This window comes from Vulpes vulpes, chromosome 2 (assembly GCF_048418805.1).
Source record: "Vulpes vulpes isolate BD-2025 chromosome 2, VulVul3, whole genome shotgun sequence".
Lineage (NCBI taxonomy): Eukaryota > Metazoa > Chordata > Mammalia > Carnivora > Canidae > Vulpes > Vulpes vulpes.
Genome location: NC_132781.1, coordinates 125,670,095 through 125,689,677, shown reverse-complemented (window position 1 = coordinate 125,689,677; position 19,583 = coordinate 125,670,095). Strand labels below are relative to the sequence as shown.

Sequence of the window (19,583 nt, the reverse complement as noted above, 5' to 3'; positions counted from 1 at the left end):
GGATGATAATTTAATACCTCCAAATCATGGTTTTCTCATATTTAATACGGTCCAAGTATACCTGCTCTGATCACTTATCACAAGTTATTATAGAGATCAAAGGAGATACTACATAGGAAATCATCAGTAAAACTACTGATATCTTTGTATTGCTAAATTCTGCTCTTGAAACCGAAATTACAATAGATGTTAAATGACTAGAATTAAAAAAAAACTTGAAACAAAAAAACCCTACCAATATCTCTTTTAAAAAATATTTTATTTATTTGAGAGAGAGAGAGTGTGTGTGTGTGAGTGGGAGGAAGAGGGAGAGAATCTGAAGCAGACTCCATGCTGAGTGCAGAGCCTGATGTGGGGCTTGATCTCACAACCCCAAGATCACAACCTGAGCTAAAATCAAGAGTCAGACACTCAACTGACTGAGGCACCCAGCTGCCCCACCTACCAATATCTTTACAAAGAAAAGTATTATCCTTTTCTGTTTAATGTCTATTTGAGTTTATACCTACTTGTGTTATTTGTCTCCATTTAACACAGATTCCCCAAGTGAAGGAGATACATTCCTGTATGTCACTTTTTCTTTGTCTAGTGCCAATACTCATTGATTCTGGTATTACTGTTCACTAACTGACCTTGAGCAAATTTAGCTCAATGTACTCATTTAAAAAAATATTCAGAAGAGGGACAATAAGACTATTTCAAGGGACTGTTGCAAGAGTTCAGTGCGGATTACCTGTCATGTTTAACAAGAACTTGTTGAATGTACCAGGTTATGAATTCTCTTCTGTAATTCAGTGCAAGGCTGTCCCCTTGGACCTAACTGACCTGTGGATGATGCGCTGGCTCTGTAGGTAGTCCAAGGCCATGGCCAGCTCACAGATGAAGAGCTTCACGGTGTCTTCCTGAAAGCGGACATTCTGCTGCAGGTGATAACGCAGGTCCCCACCCAGCAGGAGATCCACTACCATGAACATATCCTCCTCATCTTGGAAGGAGTACCTGGAATAGAATTAGAAATGAAAGAGTATTAAATACATTTACACACTATAGAGTCCCAGAGGCAAATGACCCCTCATAGATCAGAACAGAGTGTTCTCGAGCAAAGAGTTCAAGGTGTAGGAGCAGATGGTCTCTCCCTTGCTCTATGACCCTAGACCTTCAGTTTCCACATGTGTGAAGGGGAATAATATCTACCACATTTGATCATAGTAAAGAACAAGTACAACATTTAATATCTTGCCTGACATATACTAAGCACTCAATAACTATTAGCTTACAAAACTATAAAGCCCAGGAACAAAGAAAACCCCACTCATAAACTTACCATTAACAATCATATCCTAACCACACTATTGCAGGAGGTCCATAAAATGTGAATTACGAGGTGTCCTTGAACCATTCTCATTCCCATTTTTCCACACGATAAAACTTCATTGCCCAGCAACCTTATAACAAATCGTGTACCGCATTAATGATAAGAAAAAGATACAAAAGGGCAATAAAAAAGTAAGTGCATAGTACAAGGAAGTAATTCACTTTGGGATGGGGAGGTAAGGGAAAGCTTCTCAGCGGAAGTGAGACCTGAGTTATATTTTGAAGGGTGGTGACAATAACAGGCACAAAATAAAACTGGTGTCACCTATATCTCCATTGAGCCACTTCTCTGGGGCAGGCGCTGAAGCCCTCTACAAACAGCACCCCTAGCAACCCCCAAAGTGCTGCTCTTAAGCTCCCATTTTACAAATGAGGAAGTCAAGACCTGGTGAAGAATGTGCACAAGGTGAATGCCTAATACATGGTAGAGCTGAAGTGTTCTCCAGGTCCAAAAGTAAGATTTGATAGAGAAAAACAGCCTGCATTAAACCCAGACATGGGAAAGAACATAGTGTGAGTCGAAAAAGGAAAGTAGTTTGGGTTTGCTCTCCAACAGGTATGATGGGGAAGCTTGAGCTGAGAGAGGAACGCAGATGGCAGATCCCATGACAGGTGCCTGTTCACAAGTCTGTAGGCATTAGGGTGACAATGAAGAGTTTTAAGGAGGACCTACAATCAAGCATGGACTTCACACTTGAAGGAGCACAGTGTGGAGAGATTGGAAGAGGAAATGACATACAGGAGAGCAGAACTGGCCTGTGCTGTTTGCAAAGAATCTCTTGTAAAAATGCATTCCCGCTGCTAGGATTTATTTTGTTTCCTTCAAAGCAGAGACATGATTTCTAGGCACAATAATGCTCTCTGAATCAGCACTGTTTTGACATGTTTCTTTTGACATAATGTCACTGAGATCACATTTTAAATTTTTATTTGAATCAAATAATTCTTTGATTGTCTGCAAGCAGTGCCCAGGGATGCAAACTAATTCCTGGTGACAAATTCTTTGCTTGGAAAGAAATGTAGAATATCAATAACTGAGGAACCACACTTGGTATTTTTTTCTTCTTTATAATGATCATTGTGCTAAAGGAGAAGGTAGGGAATTGCAAGGAAAAGAAACAAGAGAAATTCAATGAAGCATTAATCTGAAGCAGTAACATTCTAATGAAGATCACCAGTTCCTGATGCTTACTTGTCCAAAGAATAACATTTTGTTTACCACTGAGACTGATTCACATAGAAGATGACAGAAATTAAGCCCTTGGAGAAGTTTAGACAGAAACACAGGAAACGCTTTGTAAAAATATGATGATGAATACATTTTTGGTATTGTCTTTTTGGAAATGATATTCTTCACTTCACTGTGATAACTGGCTGGTCATCCTTGCCACTGGTTCAGTGGGCACCAGAAAAGGTGCCTGAACCTGGGCTATTTGCTTCACAAACCTTCCCACTCCACTACTATTTTTATATTTTTTGTGTTATATTTGTTGTTTTTATTATATTTGTTGTGTTTTATAGGACTTTCAGTAAGCAACGATGTACTAATAAATGTAATCATGCCTGGGACCTCTGATACCTTCGGCTGCTCTCAGCTAATGAATCCGAAATGATGATCCCTCCTGGGATGTGTGTGAGGTTTGTTGGGATCGGTGGCAAGTGGGGTAGGGGTGGTGATATGGGTGAGGCCTGGGTATCAGAAAAAGGAGAAGAGATGCCAAGGGAAATAGCCTATGCAGACCAGGCTAGCTTACAGAGCAGTCGTTGACTGCGTTCAGCTCCCATGGGAGACAGTTAGAGGTCAGAAACCTGGCCACATACCAGAGGACTCCCTTTCCAGAGGACTCCACTCTACTTAACTCCAAGGAAGGGCAATGATATTATTAGATTTGCCCTGATGAGCAACCATTTTTCCTGAACAGATAAAGGTGTCAGTCATGGCAAGTTAGCAACAGTGTTCTACATGCAGGGGATTATTAATCAAAGAAAGAAGCGGCCCAGGCAAGAGGCAACATGCTTCACTGTCCAGTATGAATATAAATTTATTTAATCATAGAGCCAGGTTTGGCTGTTAAGAATCGTATTCCTCCTTCAGCACATCAGATCTGAAGCCCTTTACATAGATTTTAAAAACTCTCAGAGAAAGGGAAGATAAGTATTTGATTATATAGAACCATATTCAGTAAAATACATGGGCATAATATAGTTTGGTGATAACTAGAATATGCAAGTTCATATCATAGTCTGATATTTATTGATAAAAGAGCAAGAGCTTCCTTACACCTCGCCCATTTATCACAGAGACTCACCGTTGCATTTCCATGACTTTTATTTCTTAGCTGACAGCTCCAAAATGTTTAAGTCTGGTTCCAGTACATATGAAATACATTGCAGTGTGCTCAGTAGGATGAGAGATAAGCAACAAAAGACTACCACTACTTCATCTTGTCCCATCATGTTTGATGCAGACAATGGCAGTAGCTATTCATGGCTCTTTCTGTATAATCTTGGACCTCTCCAATCCTTTCTACACACTCTAGTTATATTTTTGCACTGTGAGCCTTCTATCATCCAGCTTCATAAAGCCCTTTCACCCCTTTTCATGGTCTGTAGGATCCTGTATGGTCTGTCTCTGTTTACTTTTTCAGACTTATCCTTAGATCTCTTCCTTCCATTCCTCATCTAGTAGTCCATGCTTTCTCTAGCCTTAGACTGTGATGTGGTGTGGCCTGTGCCTGTGCTCACGATGCTGTCCATTGCTGGGTCCTCATCATCTGTTGCCCTCAGCCCAAGTGACACTTCTCACAGAGGCATTTCTAACACTCCATATTAATATAGGTCACCCTGTCATATACAATGCCATATTCTTGTTCATAGAATTCAGCATAATTCAAAAATATTTTCTTGTGTGCTTTTGGCTTAATGGTTTTCATTCCACTATGCCACCAGGATGCATACCTGCTTTTTTTACTCATCCTTGACTCTTGAGCACTTGTACACTGCCTGAAATGTAGCCTCTATAAATAGTTGTAGAATAAAAGATTACAAATTAATAAATGAACTAAAGAAAAAGTTTAAAACACACGTTTTAGGTGTGTGTGTGATACACATTCCTTAAGTTCTGTTTTTAGAAATTAGCATGATTGCTAAGTTCGAAGAAGTCACTCATGTTTAAAGCTGTCTCACAGAAGCCATCTTGAGATAAATCTGAATCTGAGCATTGGAAGTGATCTAAAATATTCCTAATGCAGCATTTTTCAAATTGGGCTTATAACCCATTAATGGGTTGTGAAATCAGTTCAGCTCATTCTAACAAGCACTTCTTTTTTGAAGAAATAGAACAGATTAAATATCACAGAAAAAAATGTTATTAATATGTAAGACAAACCATTTATGAAATTTTTGGATTTGTGAATATGTTTCTATGAGAGTATATCTATTGGATTGTGATGAAAAATATATTTCTTCCTATGGGTTGCAGTCAAAAAAGCTTGAAAATCATGATACAGGAGAACCTGCTGCCTATTGCAGAATGCAGAACTAATGTGTCAAATCTTCATTCACACTCTACTTGAGCAAGGGTCAGTTCTAATATCATTATTTAGAAAAACAAGGGAAATGAATTACTTATATTAGCTACTGCTTCTAAAAGCTCTCAGGTTTTGGAGGAAAAAAATATGCTGATTGATTCATCAAAAATAGAATCAGTTAAAAACACACTTAAGAAAAATATAATTAGAAAATAAATTTGGGGGAAAAAAAAGAAAATAAATTTGGGGATGCCTGGTTGGTTTAGTTGGTTAGAGATATCCGACTCTTGATCTCATTCAGGTCTTGATCTCATGGTTGTGAGTACAAGCTCTGCGCTGGGCTTTACACTAGGCATGGAGCCTACTTAAAAAAATAAAAATAAGATAAAAAACAAGTGTCAGATAGGTTTGCGTTTATTTATTTGTTTTAAAGATTTTATTTATTTATTCATGAGAATACACAGAGAGGAGAGAGAGAGGCAGAGACATAGGCAGAGGGAGAAGCAGGCGCCATGCAGGGAGCCTGACGTGGGACTCGATCCCGGGTCTCCAGGATCACACCCTGGGTTGCAGGCGGTGCTAAACCGCTGAGCCACCAGGGCTGCCCTAGGTTTGGGTTTAAATATCACATGTGAATTTGCAGCAAATCTCTTACAAATTCAGAGGGGATATCTGCACATTGGTAGTCATTTTGTGCACATATGGCTAAGAATATATTAGATATAATGTTTGTAAAGCAATTAGCATAAACCATGGCACATAACATAGTGGTAAAGAATATGGTCTTGGGGCCAGACTGCTTGTGTCCAAATCCCAGTTCTTCTCCTTAGTGTCTTTATAATTGGATCAAATTGTATAAGGCCTCACCACCCCCATCTATAAGGGTACATACTTCATAGGGCTATTGGGAAGATTTGGTTAGTTAATCGATATTAAATACTTAAAACAGAGCCTGGAAGATAGTTTGCAATGGGTAAATGTTAGCTCTTATTTTAATTATCTCTCTCCTTCCATCCATGAATGTAATATAGTCCAGTATTAAGCAGAATAATTTTATACAGTTGTTTCCCATTATTTTATAAGAGGTAATTATATGAAGACATTTATTGCTGATGGTATAAATGACATAATGCCCATTAATTAAACTTTTACTATCTGTCAGATACCATGCTAGATACTTTATGTGTATTATTGTATTTAATTGTAACTGCAAAACTATGTGATAAGTAGAATCAATATCCCCATTTTTACTGATCATAAGAATTCAGGTTTAATCTTTAAAAAATTAGCAAGCCAAATACATCAACATATTAAAAATATTCTACACCATGGACAAATGAGATTAATACCTATAAATCAATTAATATAATAAATCATATTAATAAAATAAAGGACAAAACATATGATCATCCTAACAGATAGAGGAAAAAGCCTTTCACAAAATATAACATTCATGATAAAACTCTTAACAAACTTGGAATAAAACAGCTTCTTCAATCTTTTTTTATTATTATTTATGATAGTCACACATAGAGAGAGAGAGGCAGAGACACAGACAGAGGGAGAAGCAGGCTCCATGCACCGGGAGTCCGACATGGGATTCGATCCCAGGTCTCCAGGATCACGCCCTGGGCCAAAGGCAGGTGCTAAACCACTGCGCCACCCAGGGATCCCACAGCTTCTTCGACCTTAAAAAAAGGCATTTGTGATAAAACCTACAATGACCATTATACTTAATGGGGTAAGACTGAATGCTTTCCCTCTAAGATCAGAAGCAAAGCAAGATCATCTGCTTTCACTTCCATTCATTATAGTACTGGAGGTTCTAGCCAGTGTAGTTAGCCAAAATAAAAAAATCAGTAAAAGACTTCCACATTGGAAAGAAACAAAACTACCTTTAATCATACACAACATGATTCTGCACATAGAAAATCACAAGAAAAACCATAAAAAACCTCATTAGAATAAATAGAATAGCAAGGTTGCAGGATACTAGATCAATATGCAAAAACCAAAAAATTGCATTTTTCTAAATAAGCAATGAACAATGTGAAAATGAAATTAAGAATATGGTTGCATTTGCTAAAGTTTCAAAAAGAATAAAATGCTTAAGAATAAATTTAGGAAACTTGTGCAAGACTTCTACACAGAAAATCATAAAGAAAATTTTCTTTACTTAGGAAAATTAAAGAAGATCTAAATAACTAAAGAATACTCCATGTTCAAAAGACATGAACAGAAATCTCACAAAGGAAGACATAGACATGGCCAAGAAGCACATGAGAAAATGCTCCACATCACTCGCCATCAAGGAAATACAGATCAAAACCACAATGAGATACCACCTCACACCAGTGAGAATGGGGAAAATTAACAAGTCAGGAAGCAACAAATTTTGGAGAGGATGTGAGAAAGGGGAACCCTCTTGCACTGTTGGTGGGAATGTGAACTGGTGCAGACACTCTGGAAAACTGTGTGGAGGTTCCTCAGAGTTAAAAATAGATCTGCCCTGGGATCCCTGGGTGGCGCAGCGGTTTAGCGCCTGTCTTTGGCCCAGGGCGCGATCCTGGAGACCCGGGATCGAATCCCACATCGGGCTCCCGGTGCATGGAGCCTGCTTCTCCCTCTGCATGTGTCTCTGCCTCTCTCTCTCTCTGTGTGACTATCATAAATAATAAATAAAAAAAAAATAGATCTGCCCTATGACCCAGCAATTGCACTGTTGGGGATTTACCCCAAAGATTCAGATGCAGTGAAACACCGGAACACCTGCACCCCAATGTTTCTAGCAGCAATGTCCACAATAGCCAAACTGTAGAAGGAGCCTCAGTGTCCATCGAAAGATGAATGGATAAAGAAGATGTGGTCTATGTACACAATGGAATATTACTCAGCCATTAGAAACGACAAATACCCACCATTTGCTTCGACATGGATGGAACTGGAGTTTATTATGCTGAGTGAAATAAGTCAATTGGAGAAGGATAAACATTATATGGTCTCATTCATTTGGGGAATATAAAAAATAGTGAAAGGGAATAAAGGGGAAAGGAGAGAAAATGAATGGGAAGTATCAGTGAGGTTGACACAACATGAGAGACTCCTAACTCTGGGAAATGAACAAGGGGTGGTGGAAAGGGAGTTGGGCGGGGATTGGGGGTGACTGGGTGATGGGCACTGAGGGGGGCACTTGATGGGATGAGCACTGGGTGTTATGCTATATGTTGGCAAACTGAACTCCAATTAAAAAAATATGTAAAAATAAAAAAAATTTTAAAAAAGAATACTCCATGTTCATGGATTGGAAGACTCAAATATTGTTAAGATGCCATTTATGCCTAAATTGATCTACAGAATCAGTACAATCACTATTAAATTCCCAACAGGCTTTTTGTTTTTGCATATATTGACAAGTAACTCCTAAAATTTATAAGGAAGTGCAAAACATCTAGAATAACCAAAAAAATTTTGAAGAGGAAAAAAATGAGAAGACTTTAACTTTCCAATTTCTAAATGTCCTATAAAGCATATTGACCTACATATCAATGGAACAGAATTAAGAGTCCAAAGATGAAGCTTCATAGTCACTTGATTTTTTTTTCACTTTGAAAAATGATGAACTTAGACCACACCATATACAACAATTAACTCAAATGGGTCCTAGACATAAATGTAAGCACAAACACAGTAAAACTTTTAGAGTAAGACATAGGATAAAATCTTTGAGACATCGAAAGGCAAAAGTTTTCTAGATACAATATGAAAGAAAGTCCGTTAAATGCTGAACTAGACATTATCAAAATTCAAAACTTTTGCACTTCAAAAGTCATCAGTAAAAAAAAAAAAATGCAAGCAGCAGAGTAGGGGAAAATATTTGCAAAATATATAGTCAATAAAGAATTATATCCAGAATTTACAAAGGACTATTACAGCTCAATAATAAAAGAACCCAATCAAAACATGGACAGAGACACAAATAGATATTTCACTAAGGAAAATACACATGAAAAGATGGTCAGCATCATTAGGAATTAGAAAAGTGGAAATTAAAATCACAAATGTCAAATCTATCTGAGTAGCTATAATAGATAAGAGGTAAGAAGTGTTGGTTTGGGATGCTAAAAAAGGGAACTCTGATATATTGTTGGTGAAAATATAAATTGTACAATCACTTTGGAAAACAGTTTGTGAGTCTTTCAAAAAGTCAAACATATCAGGGGATCCCTGGGTGGCTCAGAGGTTTAGAGCCTGTCTTTGGCCCAGGGCGTGATCCTGGAGTCCCGGGATCGAGTCTCACGTCAGACAGCATGGAGCCTGCTTCTCCCTCCTCCTGTGCCTCTGCCTCTCTCTCTCTCTCTCAATATGTTTATAATAAATAAATAAATAAATAAATAAATAAATAAATAAATCTTAAAAAAAAAAGTCAAACATAATATTACTATTTCACTAGCAATTCCACTCCTGGGTATCTAGCCAAGAGAAATAAAAACATATTTCCATGGAAGGACTTGTACACAAATATTCACTGCAACATTATTCAGAATTGCCAAAAACCGGAGAAGGGCTAAATGTCTATTAACTGCTGAATGGACAAACAAAATGTGGTATATTCGTACAGTAAATACCACTGAGCACCAGAGAGGAATGAACTACTAGCACAGATTACAACATGGATGAAGCTTTTCAACATTACACTATGTGAAAAGAAATCAGACACAGGAGATGACTTATTTGTAATTTAATTGCCAGAAAGGGCAATTGTAGAGATATAGAAACTAGATTAATAGTTGCCTGGGGGTCAGGGTGGGAATGGGGATTAACTCTAAAGGAGTAAAAGCAATCTTATTGAGAGGATGAAAAGATCTATAAATTGATTTATAGGGATTAGTACACCACTCCATAAAATTAGTAAGGATCACTGAATTGTTTCCTTGAATTAAGTGATATGTAAAATATACGTCAATAAAGTTGTTATTGAAAAAAAGGACAATAAATAAATAAATAAATAAATACGAAAAGAAAAAAGAAAAAAAGGACAGTGAGGGGCGCCTCTGGCTCAGGTCATGATCTCTGGGTCCTGGGATGAAGCCCCACATGGGGCTCTCTGCTTGGCATGGAATCTGCTTCTCCCTCTCCCTCTGCCTCTCCCCTTGCTCATGCTCTCTCTCTCTAGCTCTCTGTCTCAAATGAATAAATAACAATTTAAAAAAAACATTTTTTAAAAAAGGACAGTGAGTAGGGGAAGAAAGGATTATGGTATAGAGAGGTTATATATTTGTTCAAGAACCACACGGTTAACACACATGCTGTGTGAACCATGACTAGTATAGTTTACAAAACAAAAGCATCCAAAACTTTAATAAAACCCTGCCAGGGAATAGAATAACTATTTAAATGCCCTTCAAGTCAACTCTTAAAATTCAATTTGTATGCCTCCATGGTATTCTCATTCCAATGGTGGGACATTTCCGATCACTGGCCAGGCACCTCCATAGAAGAATCTTTAAGAACCAATGTTGTCCTATGCACTCAAAGGATAGAAAATTTAATCTATGTTTTTCAGACTCTGAACAGGAAGTGCTCACAGCAGGCTTTTCACAGTTTAGGAAAAGCACTAGCTCTTGTGAGAAGAGATCCCTCTGGAATGGGTCAAGAGGAGGTTAGGGTATACTGTCCCAATTGTTAAGTACAGATCTGAATTTTAAAACCTGTCTTTGGAGCAGTGGCCCATCATGTTTCTCCTCTTGCGGCTCTGTAGTAATTTTCCAAAGTACAGCCAGTGTGAAATTCATAAAAAAAACCAAAAACATAAACAGTATTATTTCACCTAATTCATTTGCCATGACAACACAGAAAACCCAAGGTTTGCAAAAATCGGATTTCAATAATTTACAAAAACTATATCCAGCTATTGTGTGCGTGTGTGTTTAACTGAAATGCCACAGCATGAATGACAAGATGAGGTAAAGAAAGATTAATGGCTTGGATAACACTGGCACCAACTTGAGATAACTATCTAAATTCTCTCTTCTATAAATTTAGAGGGAGTGAATTTACCATCCAAATAAGCACGTATGACTTCTATTCATTAATGTATCAGAGTGAGAACACTTCCATCAAGGTTTGATGAGAGCCGCAGTTGGTGAGGACATGGAGAAATGGACACTCTCTGATTCCCTGATGAAGGGTAATTTGGTGAAAGTTCCTTTGAAGACAACTGAGAAATAGATATTCAAAAACAAAATGAAACAAAACAATCCACGTGGTTCTTAACCCTGTAATTTCATTGCCAAGAACTTCTGCTAAGGATACACTTGAAAAATCATAATAAGATGTACTTATGAGGATACTCATTATATCATATAAAATAAAAAACAGTTTGCATGCAATAGGGAAGCATGTGAATAAATTATGGTAAATTCATAGTACAACAATTAAAAAAATGAGGCAGATCTACATTCTGAAATAATAAAAGGTTTCTAAGATATTATATTCTGAAGACAAGGTGAGGGAAAGAACAGTGTTATAATATGCATTATAGGGTAGATGCTTAGGGTACATAAAAAGGATATATTTCAGGGGCACCTGGGTGGTTCAGTCAGTTAAGCATCTGACTGTTCGTTTTGGCTCAGGTCCTGATCTCAGGGTGGTGAGATGGAGCCCCACTAACAGGCTCTGTGCTTAGCAGGGAGTCTGCTTGAGATTCTCTCTCTCCCTCTCCCTCTTTCCCTCCCCTCCACCCCATGCTCTCTCTCTCTCTCTCTGAAATAAATCCAAATATATATATATATATATATTGTTTCAAAAGGATATATATACACATAACCACAAAAGGAAAATAAAGATATTACATGCATATGCTGGTATATGCATAACATTTCCTGAAAATATGATAACCAGCCATCTAAATGGTGATGTTATTTTATTTTCATTTATGCTTTATTTTACATTTACCTTACCTTTTGTTTTTAAATTATATTTTTATATTTGAAAGGCCTAACAAATATAACAAAAATATTTTTCTACCCTGATATGTCCAATATATATTGTTTCCTTGCAACAAGTAATAAAAAAGCCCTAGACATCTAGTGCAAGTGGATATAGACAACAATATTATAGTCATCAAATTTGCTAAGAGACTAGAAGGTAGTGATTCTAACCATGAAAAAGAAAGGATCATTACACAAGATAGAGGTGCTAATTATCGCTATAATGGTAATCATATTATTACCTAAAAATGTATCAAATTAACATGTTGTACACCTTAAAATTTGTACAATGTTATATGCCAAATACATTTCAATTAAAAAAGGGGAAAAAAAGGAAAAAATGATTGACGTCATCTCATCAGGAAAAAGACTAACCCATTTGCATCAGCTCCTATATAAAATGACTAGTAGTTTTTATCAAATATTCAAGGTTAACATTCTCTAATTGTTCTAGAAATGTTACTTAAAAAAACTTTTATAGAATTATTTAGGTCCTATAAATGGATTCAAGCAAGGTCCATACTTTGTCCTTAGTTTATGTGCCTTTCAAATCTATTCTATTGCTTCCCTGACTGGCTCCTAGTACTTTTTTATTGAAAAAAAAATTCATTTTTGCTGTAGCATTTCTGTAGTCTAAATTTTTCTGACTGCATTTCTGTTATGTCTTTCTACATGTTCTACAACTTTCTGTACTTCATGAAAATTGGTGGTTAGATCTCACAATTTGCTCAGGTTTGGTTTTTTTAATATTTTATTTATTTATGAGAGAGAGAGAGAGAGAGAGAGAGACAGAGAGAGAGAGAGAGAGGCAGAGACATAGGCAGAGGGAGAAGCAGGCTCCATGCAGGGACTCGATCCCGGGTCTCCAGGATCACACCCTGGGCTGAAGGAAGGCGCTAAACTGCCGAGCCACTCAGGGAATCCCTCAGGTTTGATTCTGAAGGGGCAAGACCTTTTTATAAATGGCGTCGTATACTCTGATCAGAGGGTATATAATTAAGAATTTTATGTTTTCAAGGTGTTATCAGCTATTAATCTCTGGAATGGCTATCTCCAAGAATTCCTTAGGGATTGTGATATATGAATTCTATCATCTCTTCTTTATAGTTTATCTGGAGTACTTTTACATAAAATAAAATTGCCTCTGACCAGTTATTTGGTTACTCTGAGGTAGAATTCACATTAGAAAGGTAAAACCAATGCTTACATCTTTCTTTTATTTATCATTTTTCAAAATGACTTGGTTTCACAGAAGCCTCCCAAAGCAAGCAACAAATTTTGTTTATTTTTTAGATGTAATAAGCTCACAGGTTTGATATTACCACACTTATTGATGTTTCATTCATTATGTCCATTCTTTGGCCAACAGAAACATAGTCAAGTTGGATCATGTGTTATTTTGATGTGACCCTAGTAGGCTTTGATAGCTTTTTGATCTTCTGATAAGAAAAAATACTCCTATCTTGTACAATTCCTCCTCCAAACTATTTGAATGATAGAAGTGTTCCTTGAAAATGGGTTGTCATTGTTACTAGGTCTTTTTAGTGGTGAACGCTGGGCACAGATGTAGATATTTGGTATAGGCATAGGTATAATATGTACAGGCGCATACAAATGTAATGTAAGGTAAGTCCATTGGAAGATCATAATGATACTTTCCTATTGACGCTCAAGACAACGGAAATTCTTAATTTTCTCATTATAATACCAGTAATTCCTCTCTCCCTTACTGAAAATCCTGGTTCTCAAGGATTTTGAGGTCTCTCAAGGAGGTTTCACCAAATAATCCTTCATTCTGTTTGCTTTATCCCATCATATATAAAAAACACTCTCAGAATAGCAACATGAACACTCACTGACAACACCATTACTACAAACATTTTAAGATATTTTAAAGATATTTTTGCTATCCTTTTTTGTCATTGAGGTATGTTTCACCAATGATGTACAGTAAAGTTACTGCTTGAAAGTTGCTTGGAATAGCACATTTCTGTGTGGTTATGCCACAAACCGGATATATACTGAGGCTAAAAGTGGAATCTGCAAAACAAGGTATACTGAGAAAAGTTGAGCTTCTATCTCTGTTTCTTGTAATCCCTCCATTTCACTTGTAACTTCTTTAAAAAGATTTTTATTGTGGTAAAATATATAGTATAAATTTTATTATTTTAACCACTTTAAGTGTACAATTCAGTGGCATTAAATGCATTGACAATGTTATGCAAACATCACCACTATGTACTTTCAGAACTTTTTCCTCATCCCAAACAGACACTGTACCTGTTAAATAACGCCTCATTCTTCCTTCTCCCCCCAATCTCTATTTTCTGTCTCTCTGAATTTGTGTATTCTAGGCACCTCATGTTAAGTGCGATCATATCATGTTTGTCCATTTGGTTTATCTCACTTAGCATAATGTTTTCTAGGTTCATTCATGCTGTAGCATGTGCCAGAATTTCATTCTGTTTTGGGCTAAATGAGATTGCAGTGTATGCATATGCCACATTTTGTTGATCCATTCATCCTTTGATGGACATATGACTTGTTTCTACCTTTTGATTGTTGTAATAATGCTGTTATGAACACTGGTGTACAAGTATCTGTTTCAGTCCCTGCTTTCAATTATTTTAGAATGTGCTTAGAAGTGGAATTCCTGGATCACATGGTAATTGTACATTTAACTTTCTGAGGAACCACCAGAATGTTTTCCACAGTGGCTTCACCATTTTACATTTCTACCAGCAATGCACAGTGCTTCCATTTTCTTCACAACCTTACCAATACCTTTTATTTTCCATTAAAAAAATAGTGGCCTTTCCAATCAGTGTGAAGCAGTATATCATTTTGGTTTTAATTTATGTTTCCTTAGTGCCTAGTGATGTTAAACACTCTTTCATGGGTTTATTGACCATTTGTTTATCTTCTTTGGAAAAATATCTCTTTAGACCCTTTGTCCATTTTTAAATTGAGTTATTTCTCTTTTTTATTATTGAATTGTAGGAGTCCTTTATATATTGTGGGGGGTGGGGGTGGGGTTAGAGTGTGAGAGGGTGCTAAGGAGGATGGGGGAGGGGCCAGAAAAGCCTCAGACAATGTAACACACATACCTGCCTGCTTCCAATCACTGACTACAGCCTCCAATAAAATGAGCAAAAATCTAAAATCTACACAATGAAAAAGATTGTGGGTGATTTTTAAAAATCACACATAACAGCTTGCAGACAATTTTCCTGATGTTCTGATGCAGTACTTGATTTTCCTCAAGCCCTGACCTTTCTCTGGACAGAGATTTGAATGCAATTTTGTGATCTGCCAGTACTGGCTCTGGAGATGTTATTTATGAAGCTTCTCTCGGGAAATTTTGACCATTATTATTTTCTACAGAATCTCCTGAGACAGTTATCTCAGGAGAATAACAGAGCCAGTAAGTAGACAAGGGGAATAACACCATCTTGCTACTTACATAAAAGGAAAAGCCAAGACACAAGCTCAGATGATAATGAGGAACAATTAAATCAAACTCTTACCCGATTTATCAGGGGTCCAGAGGAAAAAAGTGTTAGAAGTGAAAACTTTTTGCACATCATGGGAATTGGAGACCACCTGCAGAGAGACAGTCAAGTGGGATGACTTTGGGTTATTAAAGGGAGGGCAAGTGGCCACTTGTGATCCAGAAAGTGGCTGGGGAGGCCCCAAGGGTGCTGAGAGGGTCAGGAGGTGCTGAGTCACACAGTTTGATTGGCTGTTTCTCCAGAGGGGATGAAGTAGAGAGACAGGGTATGGTCTACCCTCTTCCTGTCTAGCCAGAAAATCAGTGTTTCATTACTGAGCAGGTTCCCTAAGTCTCAGAATTCCAGGGTAAGGGGAGCGCTTCCCAGCACTCCTACTCAGCAAAGAGTCTTCCCTGTGTCTTTCATCCCCCCCTTTTAACCTCTCCATCTGTAATGCTTCCCACTTCCTTCACCTGACTAGCATTTAGAGTCTAACCAGCCCAACTGCGTCTTCAGACATGTTTTGATCTTTCTGCCTTGACCCTGATCTCATGGGGCTCTTTTGTCCATATCTATTTCTGATATCCAGTGGTTGGAACTCTTCCAGGGAAGCAGGGAAGGACTTATGTTATTCTGTTATAATTAGCAATTTGGTTCCACTACAACACTATCATTGGTCAGATTGAATGGCTCTTTAAATTTTTAAATTGATTTGCAGGTGCACATAATTTTTAAAAGTTTTTGGTTTTAGAGCTTTAGAAGTAGTGATGCATATAGAAACAACATTCTAATAAAATATACATTAACACCGAAGGTCTTAGAGAATTCGGGGGATGGGATTTGGAACCCAGATTTACCATCACTTTCTGGTTTGTGGTTTGGGCAAGGACTCAAATCTCTCATCTTCAGCTTACTCATCTTTACAATGGGGCAAATATTAATTCCTATCTTCGAGCATCTAGTATTTAAAGATATATAAGATAATATATGTAATATTTTAGCATACCACCTTAAAAATAAGTCCTCAAAAAGATTAGCTGTCTAGAAAAATGACTCCACATATGCACGATTTTCTTAAGTTTCCCCCAGCAATCTATCTCTGGAGCCTACATCCCGAAAATCTACTTTTCAGTTCATTAAGCTGTGTTATAGTGAGGAAACCTCCCCCAACTACACCCCAATCCTGATTAAACAAACCTGTATCAAAACAGCAACAAATTAACATCTATAACGTGCACTTTCAGGAGAAAAAATGCAAAGCTGTGCTGATGGGATTCACTTTAAATTTATAACCACTGGTCTCACTTAGATACTTAGAAAATCCTGTTCTAATTCTCTATTAGTTTCACACATTCATTCACCCAGCAGCTTCTCTGCCCAGTTCCTCATTCTCAGTGGATGACCTCATGTATCACAGTGGGATTGAATGAGACTCCTTCATCTGCCCGCCAAGAGATCCACCACCTTACAAATCTGTGCACTTACATACGCTGCCTTCTCTCCCAGCACAGTGAAAGCAGTGCGCTGCTTCCACCTGAGGCCAGCTCATTATCTGAGCCCCCGTTCATAGCCATTTGCCATTTTTAGGGGCTCCCTCTGGCAATCCTTCCCATGCTATCCTACATTACTGATTCTTCCCAATGGGCTCCTACTCCTTGCACTCAAACTTGTGTATGCACATCTAAATATATATATATATTTCATAATTAAAAGTTAATAATATATTCAATAACAGTATCAATAAATAATATATAAATAAGAATATAAATTAAATAACAGTTTATAAATAAGAAAATACATAAAATAAATGTTCAAATTCTATATTATAGTATCTGATAATATGTACAAAAAGATAATAGAACATAATCAACCAGCATTTATTTTCAAAGAACATGACCAAGCAGGGTTGATTTTAAGAAGCTCATTATAAAATCTGCAAATCCATTAATTTACTTCACTACATAATAGAAATTATCTCAGTAAAAAAATGCATTTGACAAAATATAATACCCATTCATAATAAAAATTTCCAGCAAACCAGGGCTGAAAGAGAACTTCCTTATTACCACAATAATAAGGCCAACCAGTAGAATTAATCAGAGAGTTTGGCAGGTTCACTGGACACAAAGTCAATATTAAAAATCAACTGTATTTTCCTCAACAAGCAACAAACTACTGGAGAAAAAAATTTGGATAAGTAATTACCATTTGTCATCATATTAAAAACATTAAATACCTAGGAATAAATCTAAATACAGATATGCTAGATCTCTACGCTAAAAAGTGAAACCAGAGAGAGAAATTAGGTGATATCTAAATATACAGGAATATATATATATATATATATATATATATATATATATATATATAGGAAGGTTTCACAAATTGGAAGGTTGACAATTTTAAAAAGGCCTTAATTCTCCCTGAATTAGTTACACTGTAGGCCACTATAAATACCAGCAGCTTTAGGGCACCTAGGTGGCTTAGTAGGTTAAGCATCTGCCTTCAGTTCAGGTCATGATCTCTGGATCCTGGAATCGAGTCCCACATCAGGTCCCTCCCTGCTCAGAGGAGAGTCTGCTTCTCTCTCCCTCTGTCTCTCTTCCCTGCTCATGCACACGCTCTCTCTCATGCTCTCCCTCTTAAATAAATAAATCTTAAAAAAAAAAAAAAACAAATACCAGCAGCTTTAAAATATAAGTTGACAAGCTGATTGTGAAATTTGTATGGAATTGCAAAGGGCCCACTACAGTCAAGATAATCCAGAAGAATTATGTTACTGAATTCTGCTACCAGTAGAAAGCTGCAGTAAATTAAAGTAGCATGATACATGTGTAAATGCACACAAGTAGATCAACAGAACAAAGTCTGCAAATCACATGTATTTGGTGGCAAGACTATCAGCAAATGTGTTACTGCAGTGCAATAAGAAAAGGAGAAACTTTTCAGTGAATGGTGTTGGGCTAATTCAATTTCCATATGGGGAAAATGAATCTTGACCCTGGATTACAGCTCTCCATGTCAAAGCTAAAACAGCAATGCTACTAGGAAACAGGGTTGAATATCTTCACCTTGGTATGGGCTAAGATTTCCTAACCAGACACAGAAGGTGCTACCCATAAGGGAAAAGATGAATAAACTATACCACACTTAAATTCCAGCTTTTTGAGTGTTCCAAAAAAAATCATATCCTTCTGGAGTGTAGACATAAGTCACAGATCGGGCAAATTATTTATATTTAAAACTGGACCAGTGGGAAAGAAAAAGACAACCAATAGAAAGATGTGCAAGACTCAAGCACTTCATAAAAGAAGATTCCAAAGGGCCAGGAATCATATGAAAATGCGTCCCAACTCTTGAGTCACCAGGGAAATTCAAACTAAAACCCAAATGAGAAGCCATTATACATTTACTGGAATGCCTCTATGTAAAGAAACTGGCAATACCCAATGTTGGTGAGGTTTTCCAGTAACCTAAATTCTCAGACGTTGCTGATGTGAGCATAAACTGGCACAACTCCTGTGGAAAACTGTATGCCAGCTAAACCCACATAAATCCTAGGATCTAATGATTTAATTCCTAGGTTTGCATCCCGAGATATATGTGCTTCTGCTTCCCAGAAGATAGAAACAAGAATGTTAATAGCAGGACTCTTTGTAAAAGTCTCATGCTGGAAACAACCCAAATATCCACCAGTAGTAAGATGTGTAAATAACTCATGGGATATTCATACAATGGAATATGATAGAGAAATGACAATGTAGGATTTGCTACCTGTGACAATATGGCTGAGTCTCAAAACACAACAAAGCTGCTTTGCACACCACCCTCCAAAATAACACCACACACTTCCTGTGTTTTCATCAAGCCATTGCCTTTGATCCTTTGTCCTATCATTTGGACTTGGCCTTTTTTTTTTTTAAGATTTTATTTATTTATTCATAAGACACACACAGAGAGAGAGGCAGAGACACAGGCAGAGGGAGAAGCAGGTTCCCTGTGGGGAGCCTGAAGTGGGACCCCATCCCAGGACTCAGGGATCATGACCTGAGCTGAAAGCAGATGCTCAACCGCTGAGCCACCCAGGTGCCCCTGGACTTGGCTCTTATTAAGGTCATAGTGGGTGCATCTTTATAAGTCTGAAGTCAGTTGTCTTCTTATTCCTGACCTCTCCACAGCACTTGCCATGGTCTGCACTC

At 37.3% G+C, this 19,583-nt stretch overlaps 1 protein-coding gene across 3 annotated transcripts in view; it reads right to left on the bottom strand.

Annotated features, from left to right (window-relative positions):
* The window catches only part of STK32A (serine/threonine kinase 32A), a 130,330-nt gene that overhangs the window by 64,070 nt on the left and 46,677 nt on the right, over nucleotides 1-19,583 (bottom strand). For all 3 annotated transcript variants that reach the window (XM_026018620.2, XM_026018634.2, XM_026018628.2), the window contains exon 5: nucleotides 826-999. In XM_026018620.2, coding sequence (XP_025874405.1) covers nucleotides 826-999 — 174 coding nt within the window. The remainder of the gene's footprint in view (nucleotides 1-825; nucleotides 1,000-19,583) is intronic.